The sequence below is a fragment of the Salvia splendens genome, chromosome 10 (genome assembly GCF_004379255.2).
Source record: "Salvia splendens isolate huo1 chromosome 10, SspV2, whole genome shotgun sequence".
Classification (NCBI taxonomy): Eukaryota; Viridiplantae; Streptophyta; class Magnoliopsida; order Lamiales; family Lamiaceae; genus Salvia; species Salvia splendens.
Genome location: NC_056041.1, coordinates 10,926,246 through 10,943,599, shown reverse-complemented (window position 1 = coordinate 10,943,599; position 17,354 = coordinate 10,926,246). Strand labels below are relative to the sequence as shown.

Sequence of the window (17,354 nt, the reverse complement as noted above, 5' to 3'; positions counted from 1 at the left end):
AAGTACGATGAAATTTTTTCGCTAAGCTGTAAATACAGTGTTAGAAGCGAAAACAAAATTTCATTTTTCAAATCTTGTTCGGCATACAACTCCGCTACCCTACAAAATGGCGTTACGCTATTACAAATGACTATTCTACTGTCCAGGGTTGCTAAAGTTGAGCCATCTATTCACAAAATCCTCGTGAAGCCGAGTTCGGGCGTTCTCGGCAGCTGAAGAATAAGCATGTCGACGAGATGCTCTAATCGACCTACCACCTCTTCCCTGAGCCCAGGAAGCCCTAGCACCTCGGCGGCGAAGAGTCTCTTCACGAAGCATTTGCCGATCTTGCTCATTCATAACCACAGCTCATCTGCGAACTTCAGTTCGTCCTCGACTTGACGTCTCTGGTTGTCCCTGAGTTCGTTGCTGACTTGGAGTAGGGTTTTGAGCAAGTGAATCAGAGGTTTGAGCTGGAGTACTAGCATCTATTGGCGGGAAATGCCTGAGGAATCTCTCAATTGAGGGACGCCGGGAAAGAACTATGTCGTACCGAGAAGCCCAGCGCCGCAATGATTTCACGACTTGTTGGCAAGCCAAGCTCTCCAGCGCATTGTTCCTCCGGAGTACATGATATTCCTCCCACAGTTCGTCAACTCGTTCCTGAACTTCAGAGATGGTCATTCCCCCACGCCTGCAGATGAAATCCTCATACGCAGTCCTCTCAGCGACGGCAGTGTTCAGCTCGGCCTCCAGATCCTTCTTTTCGGACTCTAAGTCCTTATTATCGACCTCCAGCTTCATTGAACGAGCCAAGAGTTCGTCATTCTTCATCTGGTCAGCTGACAAGGGAAAGTCCGATCCAAGCGATAAAACTCGCCAAATTAGGACACAAGCTTAGTCCGGTCAAAGATGTTTATTTCATCAGACCAAAGACGAGCCCGGTCAAAGATGTTTATTTCATCAGACCAAAGACGAGTCCGGTCAAAGATGTTTATTTCATCAGACCAAAGACGAGTCCGGTCAAAGATGTTTATTTCATCAGACCAAGGACCAAGTCCGGTCAAAGAAGTTTACTTCATAAGACCAAGGACCAAGTCCGGTCAAAGAAGTTTACTTCATAAGACCGAGGACAAGTACGATGAAATTTTTTCGCTAAGCTGTAAATACAGTGTTAGAAGCGAAAACAAAATTTCATTTTTCAAATCTTGTTCGGCATACAACTCCGCTACCCTACAAAATGGCGTTACGCTATTACAAAGGACTATTCTACTGTCCAGGGTTGCTAAAGTTGAGCCATCTATTCACAAAATCCTCGTGAAGCCGAGTTCGGGCGTTCTCGGCAGCTGAAGAATAAGCAGGTCGACGAGATGCTCTAATCGACCTACCACCTCTTCCCTGAGCCCAGGAAGCCCTAGCACCTCGGCGGCGAAGAGTCTCTTCACGAAGCATTTGCCGATCTTGCTCATTCATAACCACAGCTCCTCTGCGAACTTCAGTCCGTCCTCGACTTGACGTCTCTGGTTGTCCCTGAGTTCGTTGCTGACTTGGAGTAGGGTTTTGAGCAAGTGAATCAGAGGTTTGAGCTGGAGTACTAGCATCTATTGGCGGGAAATGCCTGAGGAATCTCTCAATTGAGGGACGCCGGGAAAGAACTATGTCGTACCGAGAAGCCCAGCGCCGCAATGATTTCACGACTTGTTGGCAAGCCAAGCTCTCCAGCGCATTGTTCCTCCGGAGTACATGATATTCCTCCCACAGTTCGTCAACTCGTTCCTGAACTTCAGAGATGGTCATTCCCCCACGCCTGCAGATGAAATCCTCATACGCAGTCCTCTCAGCGACGGCAGTGTTCAGCTCGGCCTCCAGATCCTTCTTTTCGGACTCTAAGTCCTTATTATCGACCTCCAGCTTCATTGAACGAGCCAAGAGTTCGTCATTCTTCATCTGGTCAGCTATAGCTCTTTTCTCAGCTTCGTCTAAAGCCGAAGAGTACAGCCGCTTCCAGTGAAGTACCTCCAGCTCCTTGAGAGTTAAGAATACAAAGCAACCAATCAGTTCGGCATTTCAGTTTACCGAGCAGGTAGTAAACCACAACAGGAGTAAAAGAGAGTACGAAAGGCTATACGAAGACACAAGAGCAGAAAGAAGAATTTTTTCATTCATAAGAAAAAAATTTTTCTACACAAGGGCTTCAAGGCCGTTTTACAAGAAGGAAGAAACTAAACTAAGAGAAGGGAGACGAAATCATACTCCGCTAGCTTCGTCTCCGCCTTCTCGGTGAGGTTCAGCTTCCTTCTCCTTGTCTGCTTCAGCTTCAGCCTCGGCCTCCCTGCTCTCCCCAGCCTGCTCGGCGCCACCGTAGCCGATCTGCTGCGCCTCCTGCTCGGCCTGCTCATCGCCGGTCTGCCGCTCATGCTGCTCGGTCTCACCCTCTCCATGGAAAATTGGAGCGGGTGAAACTGACCCTATGGAGGCAAAGATAGCCTCCATATTCTCATCGCGGTCAGCTCGGCAACTACGAACTTGGTCTGCAGAAAGCAGGACCGAGGACGAAGCAAGCTCCTCAAGCACCGGCAGACTCTTTCCGGCTAAAAGACCCCTTGCCCCCTTTCCTACCGCTACCTAACTCAGAAGAAGAAGAAGAAGACATGGTTCTTACTCTTTGCAAAATCTGAAGAAATTCTGAAGAAATTCTTGAAAGCGGAAGGAAATTTTTACGCAAAAGAGACAGAGTGCAGAAGAAGCAATAGCAAAAGTATTCAAAGGATGAAGAAAGGGCGTATTTATCAGATTCGGAGAAGATTTCAAAATCATCGCACCGTTTCGAATCCCACCTTTTCAGGATTCAACGGCCGGATTTTACTGTCGCATTTAATGCAGTCACGCGCAAGGCACGTCCCCTGACGTCAGCCTCCCCCGTACCTTTATCCAGAATGCCGAAGTGACTCGCTTCGCCGAAGTGATTCACTTCGCTTTTCGGGGGGGGTAGTGATGGGGTACGGACTAAACAAGCCCAATAGCAGTGACGGCCCATCAGCCCAAAGCCCAAGGAAGAGTATCAGATCGGCATTACCAAAGAGTTCGACCCCAGCCTACAGCTCGGTAAAAGCCAACCAATCAGTTCGGCATTACCAAAGAGTTCGGCCCCAGCCTACAGCTCGGTAAAAGCCGACCAATCAAGCTCTACTCTCAGATCGGCAAAAGCTGCTCGGCAATAGTTCAGCAGTTCGGTCTCAGTATTCGACCGAACTGGGAGATAGTGGACCCATGCAGGATCTCTTGACCACTACACGATCTATTTAGTGGTGTCAAATCATGCAGGATCTCATGCGGGATAAGCGGACCAAACAAAGAGGTAGTGGACCCATGCAGGATCTCCATGATCTCCACGACATCCACAACCATCATTAGTGGTGATGCAAGCCACGATCTTAGTTCAATGTATAAATAGAACTTAGATCAGATAGAAAAAGGTTAAGCTCTCTAGAGATAAAATATCATATAGCAAGTCTGTGTTGTAAGCTGTAATCCCAGATCAAGCAATACAATCTTGCCTTCCCTTCTTCCCGTGGACGTAGATTTACTTCAGTAAATCGAACCACGTAAATTCATTGTGTCGTAGTCTTTATTCTCTACCAGCATTTACTAACATCAGAAATTCGCGAATTCATCAATTGACATTCCTTTTGAACTCACACTACTCTATTTCCTTTCATCGATTTCAAAACACCTTTGATCTAATTTAGGAAAAAGTCCCCCTAAATAAAGTACATAACTATATAGTAATATAGTCATACAAAATCCCAAATTCTTCGGTGATTCAACTTGGTTGGATCACTATATTTCGACCCAGATATATATACAAAAACAGACTTATACAACAACTTCCCCTGCATCATCAACACACATTTTGCCTAAGATCCACACATTTATAAGTTTTCAAATGACAATAATTATTTTTCTCATTTTCGTATGGTCATTTATTCGTATTGCCTCAATCCTCCAGCAGGGTAAGTCTGCACACTGATTTTGGGTAATTGGTAAGATAACATTGTGCAGTTTGATCATATACTATTAGCATTTGTTGAGATTCAATTTCCAAGAAACTTGCTCAATTTTTTTAGTAAGTAGTAGCAACCACAGTGAATTACTAGTTGTGAGGAAATATCATAGTCCAACTGCATATAATGTTTGAAAAGGACCGAGCAAAAATTGAAGGCTCAGCAAACATAAGATTTTATTCCTAGCTTCCATTTATTACACAAATTGGTGACACGGAGAAAGAGTGTTTTCAAGAAGAAGGGATCCTCACTCCTAACTTGAATGCACTTTGAATGAATTTGAAATAAAAGAAATACTACTACTTCATACTATCTCCATCTGTGCGACAATTTTTTTATAAAAATTGCACCAATAGACTTCATTTTGTATACTGATATCACCATTGAGAAAGTAGAAGTAGAAAATGTACTATACTAATACAGGTATCGAAGAAACTTGATTTAACCCGATAGTGACTAGTGAATTGGTTTGATAAGCTCTGGTTAAATACATTTGCATTTATGTTGTAGAATAAATACTTTGATAAATTGAAAAAAGAACATTTAATTTATCTAGAACAACTTTCTGGATTTCGTAATATTATAAAATTGCTTAGTTTTTTTTTTTGTTTCATTTACTATATTTGCGTGCCGAGATTACTGAAATTTGTTAGATATGACGTAAGGATATGGCCAAAAGCAGTTGACCATTATCGGGCCGAGCCCATAAAATATGGTGGGCTTCTCAATGCATTATCAACTCATATAACCTTTTTAGTTGAGTACCTTATTTTATCAAGTGTATATTTCTGTTATCCTATATTAGATTGGATTTAATTTGAGTTTGTTAGTTTGTATTTTCATACAGGCGTCCCTTCTAGATTTCATTTCATAATTTTATTGTATTTATAAATAATAAGAAAATAACATTATGATTAAACATAGTTTATATCTCAAACTTAGAGCCTTTTCAACAAGCCTTATGATTAAACATGTTATGAATTGGTACTTGTCATCGCCATCATCTTTTAGAGTTTTGGGCAGGATATCAAAACCATTTTTCTATTTCGATTTGTCCCTCTGACCTACTTGTTTTCTCTCATATTAAATCCTACAGTATTTTATTATAAAATTTTCTTTTATAGCATCTGTGCCTGGAGCTTGAGGCATAGAGGGGATATATTGCACAAGTTGAAGACACACACTGGACTGTATAAATAGGACTAGTTTCCCACATACTACAAACACCAAAACTCAACAAGCAAACTTGCTTACTAGAACCACATAAAATCCCCACACCACTACCACCAGCAATGGCCTGTAACCCCACCACCCTCCTCGTCTTTGTCGCCGCTCTCATCCTCTTGGGCGGCGCAAGCCCATCCTCAGGTTAAATCTTGAATGGTCTGACCGTGAACGGCCTCCTTTGCTGCACAGGCAGCGGCAACTGCCCCGGCCAAGGCCTGGCTAACGTGGGGGTCCGGTTGAACTGCACCATTCTTGGGCTGCACAGCACCGTCGTTGGCATTGGCACCACCAACGCCACTGGAGGATACACCATCACCATACCTGCTCTTCCGGGGCTCCTCCTTGGCTCGCCGCTGATTCCATGCAACATCAACATCAAGCTTCCGCTCGATGCCGCTGTCTGCCCTGTGCTTTCCGCCACCACTGGTCTCCTTGTCGGCACCCTCCGCGCAGTCGGCACCGTGTTCAACACCGTGCTCGGCCTGGTCCAGGTCGCCAACGTTGATGCTTATGTCCATATAGGGGCGTAATTGTCATTTCATTTCTTGGCTTTTCTTCTTCTCCATATTTGGATACTAAGTTGAAGTTCAATATGTTTGTATGAATACTGAATAAGGTTTGTAGTTGCTTTTGTTAACGGAGAAGAAAATCAAAGTATATATTCAAACTGCCACTGCTCACGCCTTCTCGGCCACAACTGCTCATAGTCGGAGTCGAGAAGCTCACCTTCCGAGTCGCGACCTCTGCCACGAGTCGTGGCTGAACCAAGAAAGAAGAAAGGCAAGCAGTACTACTAACAGCAACTGTCACAATGATTCAATATTTGACATAAATAGTAAAGATTAATGCAAAATAAGAGCCAACAAATCTCACAAGAAAAGGAATAGTGAAGAATCCACAACCATTACAACACCATTCAAAATCAGTCTAAACCACAAATGCAGTAATGCTAAACCAACTAATCGCATTACACTATCCAACAACCAACCAAGTTCATCTTCTTCATAAAATATACTACTGACAATTTTATATATTTCTAGATTTTATTGCAGACAGGGAGGATTACTTGGCCATCATAACCTTGACAAACTCTTCGTAGTTGATTTGGCCATCCCCATCGACGTCGGCCTCCCTGATCATCTCATCTACCTCCTCGTCGGTCAGCTTCTCGCCCAGGTTTGTCATCACATGGCGCAGCTCAGCAGCAGAGATGAAACCGTTCTGGTCCTTGTCGAAGACACGGAACGCCTCTTTGAGCTCCTCCTCAGAGTCGGTGTCCTTCATCTTCCTAGCCATGAGGTTCAAGAACTCTGGGAAGTCAATGGTTCCATTCCCATCAGCATCGACCTCATTGATCATGTCTTGGAGCTCAGCCTCGGTCGGGTTCTGACCAAGGGATCTCATCACAGTACCCAGCTCCTTCGTCGTGATGCAACCTGGAGATGAGACAAGTTGTTAAAGGGAGGTTTGCTCATGTTGGATGTGTCTAGAGTTTATCAAGCATATTTTAACGGATTATTTCAGCCAATGGATCTTCCCAAAAAGAATAATCATCACAAAGAACACAATCAAGAAATAATATTAAAGAATTGTCACAAAGAATGATCATTAGAAGCAATTAACTACATCTTTGTTGTGAAGCATACTCAAAATGTGTTAGCTAATATATTACACAACAACAGCGGCATCCAAGCATCTTTCACAGGACCTAAGAGGTGCAGATATCAAAATCCTTCTGACCTTTACACTCAATTGTAACTCCGATAGTATTCAAGCATATATGGCTTAATTTTATAGCCAATGCGTTAAGTTAAGAAGCATAATCACTTGCAATTGTATTAGAGTCCAGAAGCATAATCATAGTAAATATGTTCATACTCTATCTCCCTACGACTAACTAATCACATTCAATCGAACCAGAAACAACCAATCTCATTCTTCTAATGATAACTGTCGAAAAAAGGAACCATCCACCATGAAAGAAGCACGAGAGCAACCATACTACAGCGAGCAGAAGTAACACATGAACCATCAGACTGAAACAGCTAAACTACGCATCGCCCATCTTCCTAACGAGGAAATAGTTCAAAACAAACTACTAACCCGACACATACACCATCATAGCTATGAACACTGCAGCCACAGCTGCTTAAGATCATTCATCAAAGCCCCAGCAATAGCTCATATACTCCGTATTAGAATAATTTCTTCTCATGTTTAGCTTTTTTATCAGAGTATGATACCAAAGCCTACCAATGGAAACCTACCTTTCTATCAAAGAAAAAGCCCCAAAAAGAACCTCCATGGCGCGAAGATTCGAGCAATAAAAACCTAATCCCATCTATACATGAGTATCAAGAAACGATTTTATCCTCTTTTTCTAAACAACAAATAAAAATCGATAGCCAAAAAAAATGTATCAAGAAACGAATTTTTTTGCATTTAACAAAGATATATTGCTGACCCCAAAATCCAAAGTCTCAGATATATCGATCATTTTAACCGCAATAAAACAAAAAGATCAGATCCAGCACAGAAACAGAGCAACCGAAATTCAAACATGTAAACAAATATACAAACAAAAGTAACACATACTACATGAAAAATAGATCCATATCTATGCACAAACGAATAATAAGAGAGAGAAGGAGAGAGAGAACCATCGCCATCCTTATCGAAAAGGCTGAAGGCCTCCTTGAACTCAGAGATCTGATCGTCCGTCAATTGATCCGCCATTTCTTCTCAACTAGTTATTCCCTTACCTTATTCTGGAACAACAAATTCTGGGTTCGGATTCTTGAGAGAAGGTGATTGGGGATAAGCACTCCGTTTAGTTATTTTGGGGCTGCGACTAAGTCAGCGTTATATATATCAGCAAATGAAATAAAGAAATGAAAAAGACTTGGAATTCAATGGCGTATTAATCCTTTTTGCATTTCATCCCGCCTTTCCCGCTTTGCCCTTCGACTTTTCTAATTTCATTTCTCTTTCTATTTTCTCGTCGAAATTTCTTCCTACCTTACTGTTTCACCTCTTATTGCAAGAATAATACTTATGATTTATAACTATAAATCACATAGATTTTAATGCAATAAATGAGTTATTGACTTATTGTAGTGCGGAGTGTTGATTTGATTTAATTTAATTATTTAATTTAATTTTTGAAATATAATTGCTTCTTTTTCAATTTCATGGTTAATAGTAAATGTTTAATTTCAATGCATATAGGATTATTATTAATTTTTGACTTGTTTCATATGAAACCATTATCATTTATCAGTTATTATCACAGTAAAGTTTTCTGCAAATTATAAGTATGTATCATGAACAATATTTTACAATTGAGCTAAGTTATGTGATCTTTCAATTGCATAGAAGATCTGAAGGGGTATAATGGTATTTCAATTGCCATAACTCAAAAGAAATTCAAATTATGTGGAATACTAAGATGATTAAATATATTTTGTGTCGCTGTCCAATTATTGACTTTAATCAGATTAGAAAACGCGATTCCTACGCGGTGTGTCACGGAATTTATGGTTATGGGCCTTTGATTTTGACAGCCCAATTCATCCATACTGGACTTTGGGTCATTTTGAAAAAAGAAGAGTAAAAAACTATGCGTTCATATTAGTTATAGGCGGATATATTTGACCTTTAAAAGTAATATGGAGTAATAAACTAATTTAAATTTGGGAAAAATATTTTATGAGTAATGATAACATGACCGATCAGCATTATTTGAAGTAAAATAGTAATGTTTATACTACAAAAATAAAAATCTTGGTGGAGTTTTAAGCTCTAAACTAGCTTTTAATGACAATGAAGTGTATGTTAATTTATAAAATATTTTTTCTACATCTAATTATTCGGGGGATTGAATCATTTCAATTGACTCCAGACTTACCGTGACAAGTACTCGGAGGTCTTTCAAAAAAGTTCATTATTTGGATATTTCAAAAGTAGGAATTTGTAAATAAGTAGTGTTAGCGTGACCACAATAGACCAGAAGTGGCAGCCGCTGTGTTGCGCGGTTGGTCTATTGCAAGCTGGAGGGGAGCTGCGGCGCATGGAGGACAGCCGAGTACCCGTTGGAGCCTTGTGGCGAGCGGCGGGCGAGACCACTGGCGGATCCAGGGGCAGGAGGGGGCGGTCGCCCCCTCCCGGCCGTTAGGAGAACCTAGACTTTCTCTTGAATCGAACCGAAAATAGCATATTCGTCCCCTCCGTGGAGTGTAGAAATATAATTATTTTCAATAAATGTCATATAAAATGTGGTAGTCTAATGATTTGGTTGTTGAGTTTTTAACCAAGAGGTCTAGGGTTCAATCCTCAACAAAAACATACTCACATTCCACTATCTCATTGCCCACTCCAAGAGGGACAATTAAGTTGGGACGGAGAAAGTGTCTCTTCCATTTTTCACTTTTTTTATTTTATCAATTCATATTTCTTCTTATTCTCAAAATAATACCTTTAAATACTTTATGAAATTTAAACTTTTGTTAATTTGCATATATCATGTTGTATATTTGTTCTTTAGTTAAAATTATTTTTAATCTGTGTTAATGTTTTTTTCTAAATTACTTATAATTTGTGATCCATGCATCTTAATTATTCTCTATGTAACAAAATGAAATATTTTTTTAATCTAAATATTTAGTGCTCTACTTAGTAAAAGTTTTGTACTATATAGTATTTATTAGTATGATTTTGAACGTATATAATATTTATAATAATTTTATATTTTTACATGAATAATACATATTTTCTAGCTAATGAATGTTCATATTTTATTAACGAAGCTAGTGCTACTTAAATATTAATATAATATTATTTATTTTATTATTAAAAATAATATTGTATTAAATATTTAATATTTAAATATTAAATTCCCCTGTCGCGCCATTTTCGGGGTCTGGATCCGCCACCGGGCAAGACGGCAGTGCAACGGCGGTATTTTCTTTATTTTTTTAATTTTTATCCATAAATATATATTCCCAATTCAATTTTTTTTCGTTCCATTCCACTCTAATTATTCTTTTCCAATTATTTTTGATATAGTCCAATTAAAATATATCAAGAATTAAAAAAAATGTAAGGCGTAGCTGTGACAAGTTTTATGTGGTTAAGGCATGGTTGTGATGACTAGGAGGATAAGTTTTTTTGTGGCTAAAGCGTGGCTGTTCCATTACTGTGAATACTCTTGTGGTAGATTTTCTATTTAGGCCTGGCTTGATAATAGGATGTGCTAAATTTGATATATATATTTTTTTCTTGATTTAGTTTTTTGATATAATGAATAATTGTTGGACCAGTATGTCAGCGTTAGTTCGTAACTATATTACCAAATGGTTGTTGAGCCTAGATAACTTTTCGATTCTGGATCCATCTATCCTATTGAACCGAACCTAAAAAAATTGACTGTACTATTTATAAATTAAGGTCAAACACATCTTATTATGGTCATGGACCTTTTTATATATGCTCAAGTTTTACGTATTTAATGAAACATTTGCACAAACTGTATTAATGTAGGTCATGAGTGCAATTATAATAACATCGTTGGTGTTGGGCAATCAAATTTAGATCAATAATCATCAACATTTAAATAGGCCATTGATGAAATGCCCAAACACCTTCTAAAGTGTTCATTGTAGTGAGTCTCATAAAAGCACATTTTCTATCAAATGAAGTGGAGTAACAATTATAGTAAAACTTTAATCAAACGCGAATCTTATATGCTACTTTCAAAGTCAAATAACTTTTCTAAAATTACATCAATTTTAAATAAAAAATCATATCATGAACGGAGAGAAAGGACATACGAAATGGTTACATTCCGAGGGGACGTACTTTTAGCAGAACGTGTTAAGGTCCCTTTAGCGGGACAAACGCCGCTTGCTGACAAGATGAGGGGCAGACTGTTACGCCATGCACCCTTTTCTCTCAGCCAATGGGTGCAATGTGATGGTCACTCTCTGGTGTGCGAGTAAACATTATTTAACATGATTTAAAAAAATAAATTTTAATTATATAAATATATTTTAAATTATATGAAAAAATTGGTTTTTATTTATAAAAATCTACTTTTTAAAATACTCCAAACAATTACTATAACTACATAATGAGTCATACTTAAAGTCAAATTCGTGAATTAATAAAAAAATTACTACCTTAGTCCTAGCCTAAGCAAGACATTAGGCTAGACATTTCGTTTTTGCATCTATTTTGGAAAAATGATAATAAAGAAAAGTAAAAGAGAGAATAATGTAGAGGAGAATTTCATCTACATTATTCACTTTCTTACTTTACTTATTATATCAATTTCTCAAACATAAGTGAAAAATGAAATGTTTAACTTATGTTTGATTGAGACGAAGGAATATATTTTATGAATTGAACCATTGATTGTAAGTTTTATTTTTTTAAATAAAAATGTGGTAATATTATTACGAATCATGAATACAGTAAAGTGTAAACGAATTCAATAACAATCTACTTTTTAAAATACTCCAAACAATTACTATAACTACATAATGAGTCATACTTAAAGTCAAATTCGTGAATTAATAAAAAAATTACTACCTTAGTCCTAGCCTAAGCGAGACATTAGGCTAGACATTTCGTTTTTGCATCTATCTTGGAAAAATGATAATAAAGAAAAGTAAAAGAGAGAATAATGTAGAGGAGAATTTCATCTACATTATTCACTTTCTTACTTTACTTATTATATCAATTTCTCAAACATAAGTGAAAAATGAAATGTTTAACTTATGTTTGATTGAGACGAAGGAATATATTTTATGAATTGAACCATTGATTGTAAGTTTTATTTTTTTAAATAAAAATGTGGTAATATTATTACGAATCATGAATACAGTAAAGTGTAAACGAATTCAATAACAACCTCGTGAATTGCCTAATAACTAATGTGGTTCATTCTCCGAATCAAACAAATCGAGTCAACTACTATTAGTTGAAGTTCCACTCAATGAACAGTTGCAGCCACCATTTATGACTGTCGGTCAAATGATGATATCATGACATCCTATTATTTAAAGTCAAATGAAAAATGTAACACAAATTAAAATGATTTATTACACTCTCTCTCGGTTTTACCAAATAATGATTCATTTTTTCATTGAAGATGTTCATAACATAAATTCATTTATTTTGTTTTTGTTTTACTAAGTTTGTCTTATATTTCCTCCGTTTCCAATTGGTAAAGAAAAAAATAAATAAAATATTATTAATAAAGAATGAGTCCGATTTTATTAGAAAGAAAAGATTTTTTAAAATTAAAAAGTGCATATTCTTGTAAAACGGAGAAAATACTTTACTAAATCTTTAATTTTATATTTTATTAATTATATAATAATTGAACCACACTTCACCAATTTTTTCTACTCATATTCTTTAAAATTGAATACAAAGTAGTTAGGAGTGTAATTTACTACACTTCGCCGAAAAAAAAAGTTTGACTTGTGTAGTAGTTTAATTATATGAAACGAACTCTCATGCAATAAATAGCAACCAAAAAAGAGAGAGTATAAGAATATAATTAAATGAAGTATAGAAAAAAGGACTAACTAATATTTTATTATAAAAAACAACTCATATAGAATCGATTTTTACTGATTGTTTGCGTTCGAGAATCCAATTCTTCTTCTTCTTCTGAAACATTTCATCATTCAATTCCGCTAACAAGCACAGTGTAATCACTAAGCCAAGAGTCATGGCTACCATTGAATTGCTGCTAATCATATGCCTATCCATCGTTTCATCAGTGCCGGCGGCGCGTGGGAATTCCGAGGTCGACGCGCTCAACGCTTTTCGCCATAGCTTGACTGACCCGGATAAGGTGCTTGAAAACTGGGATCCGAACCTCGTGAGCCCTTGCACCTGGTTCCACGTCACCTGCAATGAAGATGACCGCGTCACCCGCGTGTACGTATCTGTATCTGTCGATCTCTGATGCTAATGAATTTCGCAATTCTCTGTAGATTTGCTCGTATACAGTTTTCATATGTTTTTTTTGATTAAGTGCCTATGTAGCGTTAATCTATCAGCTGCAGTGATTTCAGTTAATTGCTGCAGTTGTAATTGAAAATTTTGAATTGTTAGTTTTGAGCTTTTGATGCCTGAATCAAACTGTGCTAATTATCATTTTTTCATTAAGTTCCCTCTTTGAAGGTTTGTTTGTTCCTTCAAGGCATTTGGAACACCAAATTCTGTTTTGATTTTAGCAAAAAAAATGGTAGGGCTAGTAATGCTCTATTGATATGATCTCCAAATTGTAGTTTTGAATGAGATTAGGTATATTCATTCTGATTTCGAAATGGTATTGTTATCTACATAGATTGACAGATTTATGTGGCGGAAACAATACTATTCTTGAAGATGCTTTTGTGGTGCATTGTTGATTTGTAGGCGATTAGATGTTTCACAATGTAGAATAACTTTCCTTCTGATTGATCTTTCACAATTGTGATGCTCGTGTTTCTCAAACTTATTAACATGTCTTCATTTTTTTGATAGGGACCTTGGTAACTCGAATTTGTCTGGTCATCTAGTGCCTGAGCTTGGGAAACTTGAACATCTTCAGTATCTGTGAGTATATTATGTAAATGTCTGATTTTGATCACACGAGCATTGATTGACAACTAGTTTTGTCTCTGAAAAAAAGTTTGTTTGTGACTTGACTCATTGTTGAAATCTTGTGTTTCCCCCCACCACACATCATTAGTGTATCTCTAAATGGACACTTCATTGTGCAGGGAGCTTTACAAAAATAACATTCAAGGGACAATCCCGACTGAGCTTGGTAACTTGAAGAGCCTAATTAGCTTGGATCTATACAACAACAACATATCTGGAAAAATACCTCCATCACTCGGAAACTTGAAGTCACTCGTTTTTTTGTAATTTTTTATTACTTGATCTTGATTGTCTCTTCGTGTGAATTGGTTTGTCTGTATGTTGTTTTTGTGTTTCCATCTTTGGCACTAGCTGACTAGTGCCTACCCCTCTTTTTTAAACCTAAATGTGCAAATGGTTCGAGGAACTGCAAATGGAGTAAGCCTTTGGTTTATTGCAGGCGTCTCAATGATAATCGACTAAATGGGCCGATCCCAAGGGTTCTTACCGGTATTCCTTCATTGAAAGTTGTGTAAGTACCTGAGTTTGATCACCACCTTACCTCCTAGAATTTTAGATGATGACAAACGGTTAGTTGATAAATATTTATCTGCATCTGGTTCAGGGATGTTTCAAATAACAATTTGTGTGGCACTATACCTACCAGTGGTTCATTTGAACACATCCCCTCAAACAAGTAAGATTATTGATTGAGTTTCCGCTTCAATTCAGATCTCTCTTTTCTCTTGCTCTCTCTAAGGGACGCGTGATTTGAATTATGCAGCTTTGAGAACAACCCTCGCCTGGAAGGGCCAGAGCTGCAGGGGCTTGCTACTTATGATACAAACTGCTCATGAAGAAATGGGTGGTAGTTTATGGAAAGCTTCACAAAACACAGCTATCTCTAGTCTTGATTATGTTTTCTCTTAAAATTATGTGTGTTTGGTGTGTGGCAAAATGTGGCATAAGATGCTGTGTTATATATAAAGTAACTACAGTTTTCAAGTGTGGATGAAAATTTTAACCCAATAGCAGCAATGGGACATCAATGTAAAATTTCAATGTTGAGCTATGTTATGTTGCATTTTACTGATGGGACAGAAACTAAAAATGTCTCACTACTATAAAATGAGATCATTTTGGTACAAGCAAAAAAAACTTCATGAAATGCGAAAATAGTTGAAGGATAATAATAGGATAATTTTATCATTAGTTAAGACGAGTTAAACGACATTTGAGCTATGTTAAACAAAATTCTCCGTAAATATGTTGTGAAATTTTAGAAAGTCATGACTGTGGACTGTGGTACACTACAACTTTATTGAAGAATTAAAACTAGTTTTCATATATTCCCTCTATCTTCTAGAAATAGAGAGTCTGGAATTTGGGGATCGTATAAACTTTAATATTCTATTTGTTCCATTATAAATGAGACACATTTTTTTTAAGCCATCTCATTAAAAGTATAATATTTTCTTTTGTGGTAAAAACAACACTTTATCTCTCTATACTTTATCATCTCTATTACTTTTTCTCTATACTTTTTTTCACTCCTAAGAACTTGTATCAAAATAAATGTCTCACTAATGGAGTGGAGGGAGTACAAAATTGATAAAATTAGCTAAAAGATAAAAAGAAAAGATGATTGAATATTATTAATAGAGAATGTAACTCACTTTTAGGAGAGAAAAAAAAATAAAAGTGAATTAATTTTGTGAAACAGATCAAAATAAATAAATAAAAGTACTTCATCTGTCCCTCAAGAATATGCACTCCATCCCATAAGAATATGCACTTTCTAATTTTGAAAAGTCTTTTCTCTCTAATAAGTGAGATCCATTCTCCACTAAGAGCATCCACAGTGGGACGGATGTCCCAGCGGACATGTCGACGGACTTTCCAAAAACACCTTCTGCTACGTTATAAGGACATCCCACTGCACAATGGCGTACATCCCCAAGGACATCCCGACGGAAATCCACAATAATAAAAATTCACAAATTCACCAAACTAAACAATTTACCGAATTAAACAATAAATCCATGTAGGGGCAATAGACATTGTCCCCAGGTGATTGGGGGACCCCCTGTCTGCTCCCCCCGCAGCGGCAAGCATGCCCTGCATCATCCCGGGCATCATCATCCCGGGATTTAGGGCATCATCCCCGGCATCGCGGCACTCATCCCCGGCATTTGGGGCATCATCCCACACCAATGGGGTACATATTGTAGTACCCGGACATCATCCCCGTCATTTGGGGTTGGGGCATCATCGGCGCCATTCCGGGCATCATCCCGCACATTAGTGTACTTCTGTCGGCATTTCCACCAACTCTGACGGAACGTCGGCGTTTGTGACTCGCTCGTGGCGGGGGAATCACTATTGTGGTGCTCCATTTATCTTCAAAAGAAATTAAAGTAAAGAGAGAGAAACTCGTTAAAACAAGTGGTGCGAATGAAATGAAGTTCGACGAGTCGTATATATAGAGTTTTTTTTAAGAAAAAATTAAAATTCGGGACGTCCGTCGTGGCACCGCAATGTCGGACGTCCTCCGAGACGGCCGCCGTTGCAGATGCTCTAACAATACTTTATTTACTTTTTCTCTCTATCTCTCTTTTACTTTCGGGATGAAGGGAGTATTATTTTAGGACAAAGGAAATATACACGTATGTAATGGAAGGACCAATTATATCATTTTCAGGTATGTTTTAGTTCTTAATCATTTAATTAAATTAATTTATCCGACCTTATTAAGAGATCAAATTATCTCAATTAGAAGAAGAAAAAATGAAAAACACATTAAAAGCGGAAACTATGCTTCATGGTTGTCTTGGCGCCACGGCAGCTTAGCAAAACTACATTGTGAATGAACTCTTAGATATTGTAAATAACTTTCTGAGGACTTTTCAACATCTAATAGATCATGGGGCTAATGTTCTGTCCCCAAACTAAAACCAAGTTCGCTTAAATAATGAAGCAAATAATGTTGTAGTGAATGTTGATATTGTAGCAACGATGATGATGATGACAATGAAGCCCTTAGGCGAGATGCTAGGTCCGTGCTCTGTCAAAGCAATTTCTGCTTTAAGCTTAAATAAACCACACTATTTTCCTTAGGTACTGTGTTCGTTGAGTCTCATTTCAGTGGTGTTTCTAGAGTCATTCCTAATTTTCTCTCCTACATACGATATATGTAGAGAATTTAGTATAGTATATGTTACTTTTGTGCCATGCCCTATCTTGTGCTTCTTGTTCAAATGTATCAAAGATTGTTATATGCAGTAAGTTTTACACTATAAATTTCTGATCAAATCGAATTTCTTGGATAAACTCATATCTCAGCATGCATTTATGTATGTGATCATTTATTTGGCTTTCTCTACTCACCTGCACCAGTATCTTGTTAGGTAGGATGTATATAATTGATGCTAGCGGGCCGGCAAG

At 37.7% G+C, this 17,354-nt stretch overlaps 3 protein-coding genes across 3 annotated transcripts; 1 reads left to right on the top strand and 2 right to left on the bottom strand.

The window, feature by feature from the left end:
• Positions 1-5,141: 5,141 nt before the first annotated feature.
• On the bottom strand, positions 5,142-6,011 carry LOC121750162. Its single transcript, XM_042144643.1, has 2 exons — positions 5,997-6,011; positions 5,142-5,845 (listed from the first exon to the last, which is right to left on the bottom strand). The coding sequence occupies exon 2, from the start codon at positions 5,786-5,788 to the stop codon at positions 5,408-5,410; it is 381 nt and encodes a 126-aa protein (XP_042000577.1). The 5' UTR covers positions 5,789-5,845; positions 5,997-6,011; the 3' UTR covers positions 5,142-5,407.
• A 101-nt stretch (positions 6,012-6,112) lies between these two features.
• On the bottom strand, positions 6,113-8,148 carry LOC121750161 (calmodulin-7). The gene is made up of 2 exons (XM_042144642.1): positions 7,931-8,148; positions 6,113-6,706 (listed from the first exon to the last, which is right to left on the bottom strand). Exons 1-2 carry the CDS (start codon positions 8,004-8,006, stop codon positions 6,333-6,335), a joined length of 450 nt encoding a protein of 149 aa, XP_042000576.1. The 5' UTR covers positions 8,007-8,148; the 3' UTR covers positions 6,113-6,332.
• Positions 8,149-12,871: 4,723 nt separating this feature from the next.
• On the top strand, positions 12,872-14,982 carry LOC121753340 (leucine-rich repeat protein 1-like). The gene is made up of 6 exons (XM_042148603.1): positions 12,872-13,220; positions 13,812-13,883; positions 14,051-14,194; positions 14,371-14,442; positions 14,536-14,607; positions 14,695-14,982. Exons 1-6 carry the CDS (start codon positions 13,009-13,011, stop codon positions 14,765-14,767), a joined length of 645 nt encoding a protein of 214 aa, XP_042004537.1. The 5' UTR covers positions 12,872-13,008; the 3' UTR covers positions 14,768-14,982.
• Positions 14,983-17,354: the final 2,372 nt, after the last annotated feature.

Excerpts from the sequence above, each read along its gene's own strand:
- LOC121750162 (XM_042144643.1), bottom strand. The coding sequence starts at position 5,788 with ATGGACATAAGCATCAACGTTGGCGACCTGGACCAGGCCGAGCACGGT.
- LOC121750161 (XM_042144642.1), bottom strand. The coding sequence starts at position 8,006 with ATGGCGGATCAATTGACGGACGATCAGATCTCTGAGTTCAAGGAGGCC. Across the intron at positions 6,707-7,930 it reads TTTCGATAAGGATGGCGATG|GTTGCATCACGACGAAGGAG; the intron begins GTTCTCTCTCTC and ends TCTCATCTCCAG.
- LOC121753340 (XM_042148603.1), top strand. The coding sequence starts at position 13,009 with ATGGCTACCATTGAATTGCTGCTAATCATATGCCTATCCATCGTTTCA. Across the intron at positions 13,221-13,811 it reads GATGACCGCGTCACCCGCGT|GGACCTTGGTAACTCGAATT; the intron begins GTACGTATCTGT and ends TTTTTTTGATAG. Across the intron at positions 14,195-14,370 it reads TTGAAGTCACTCGTTTTTTT|GCGTCTCAATGATAATCGAC; the intron begins GTAATTTTTTAT and ends GGTTTATTGCAG.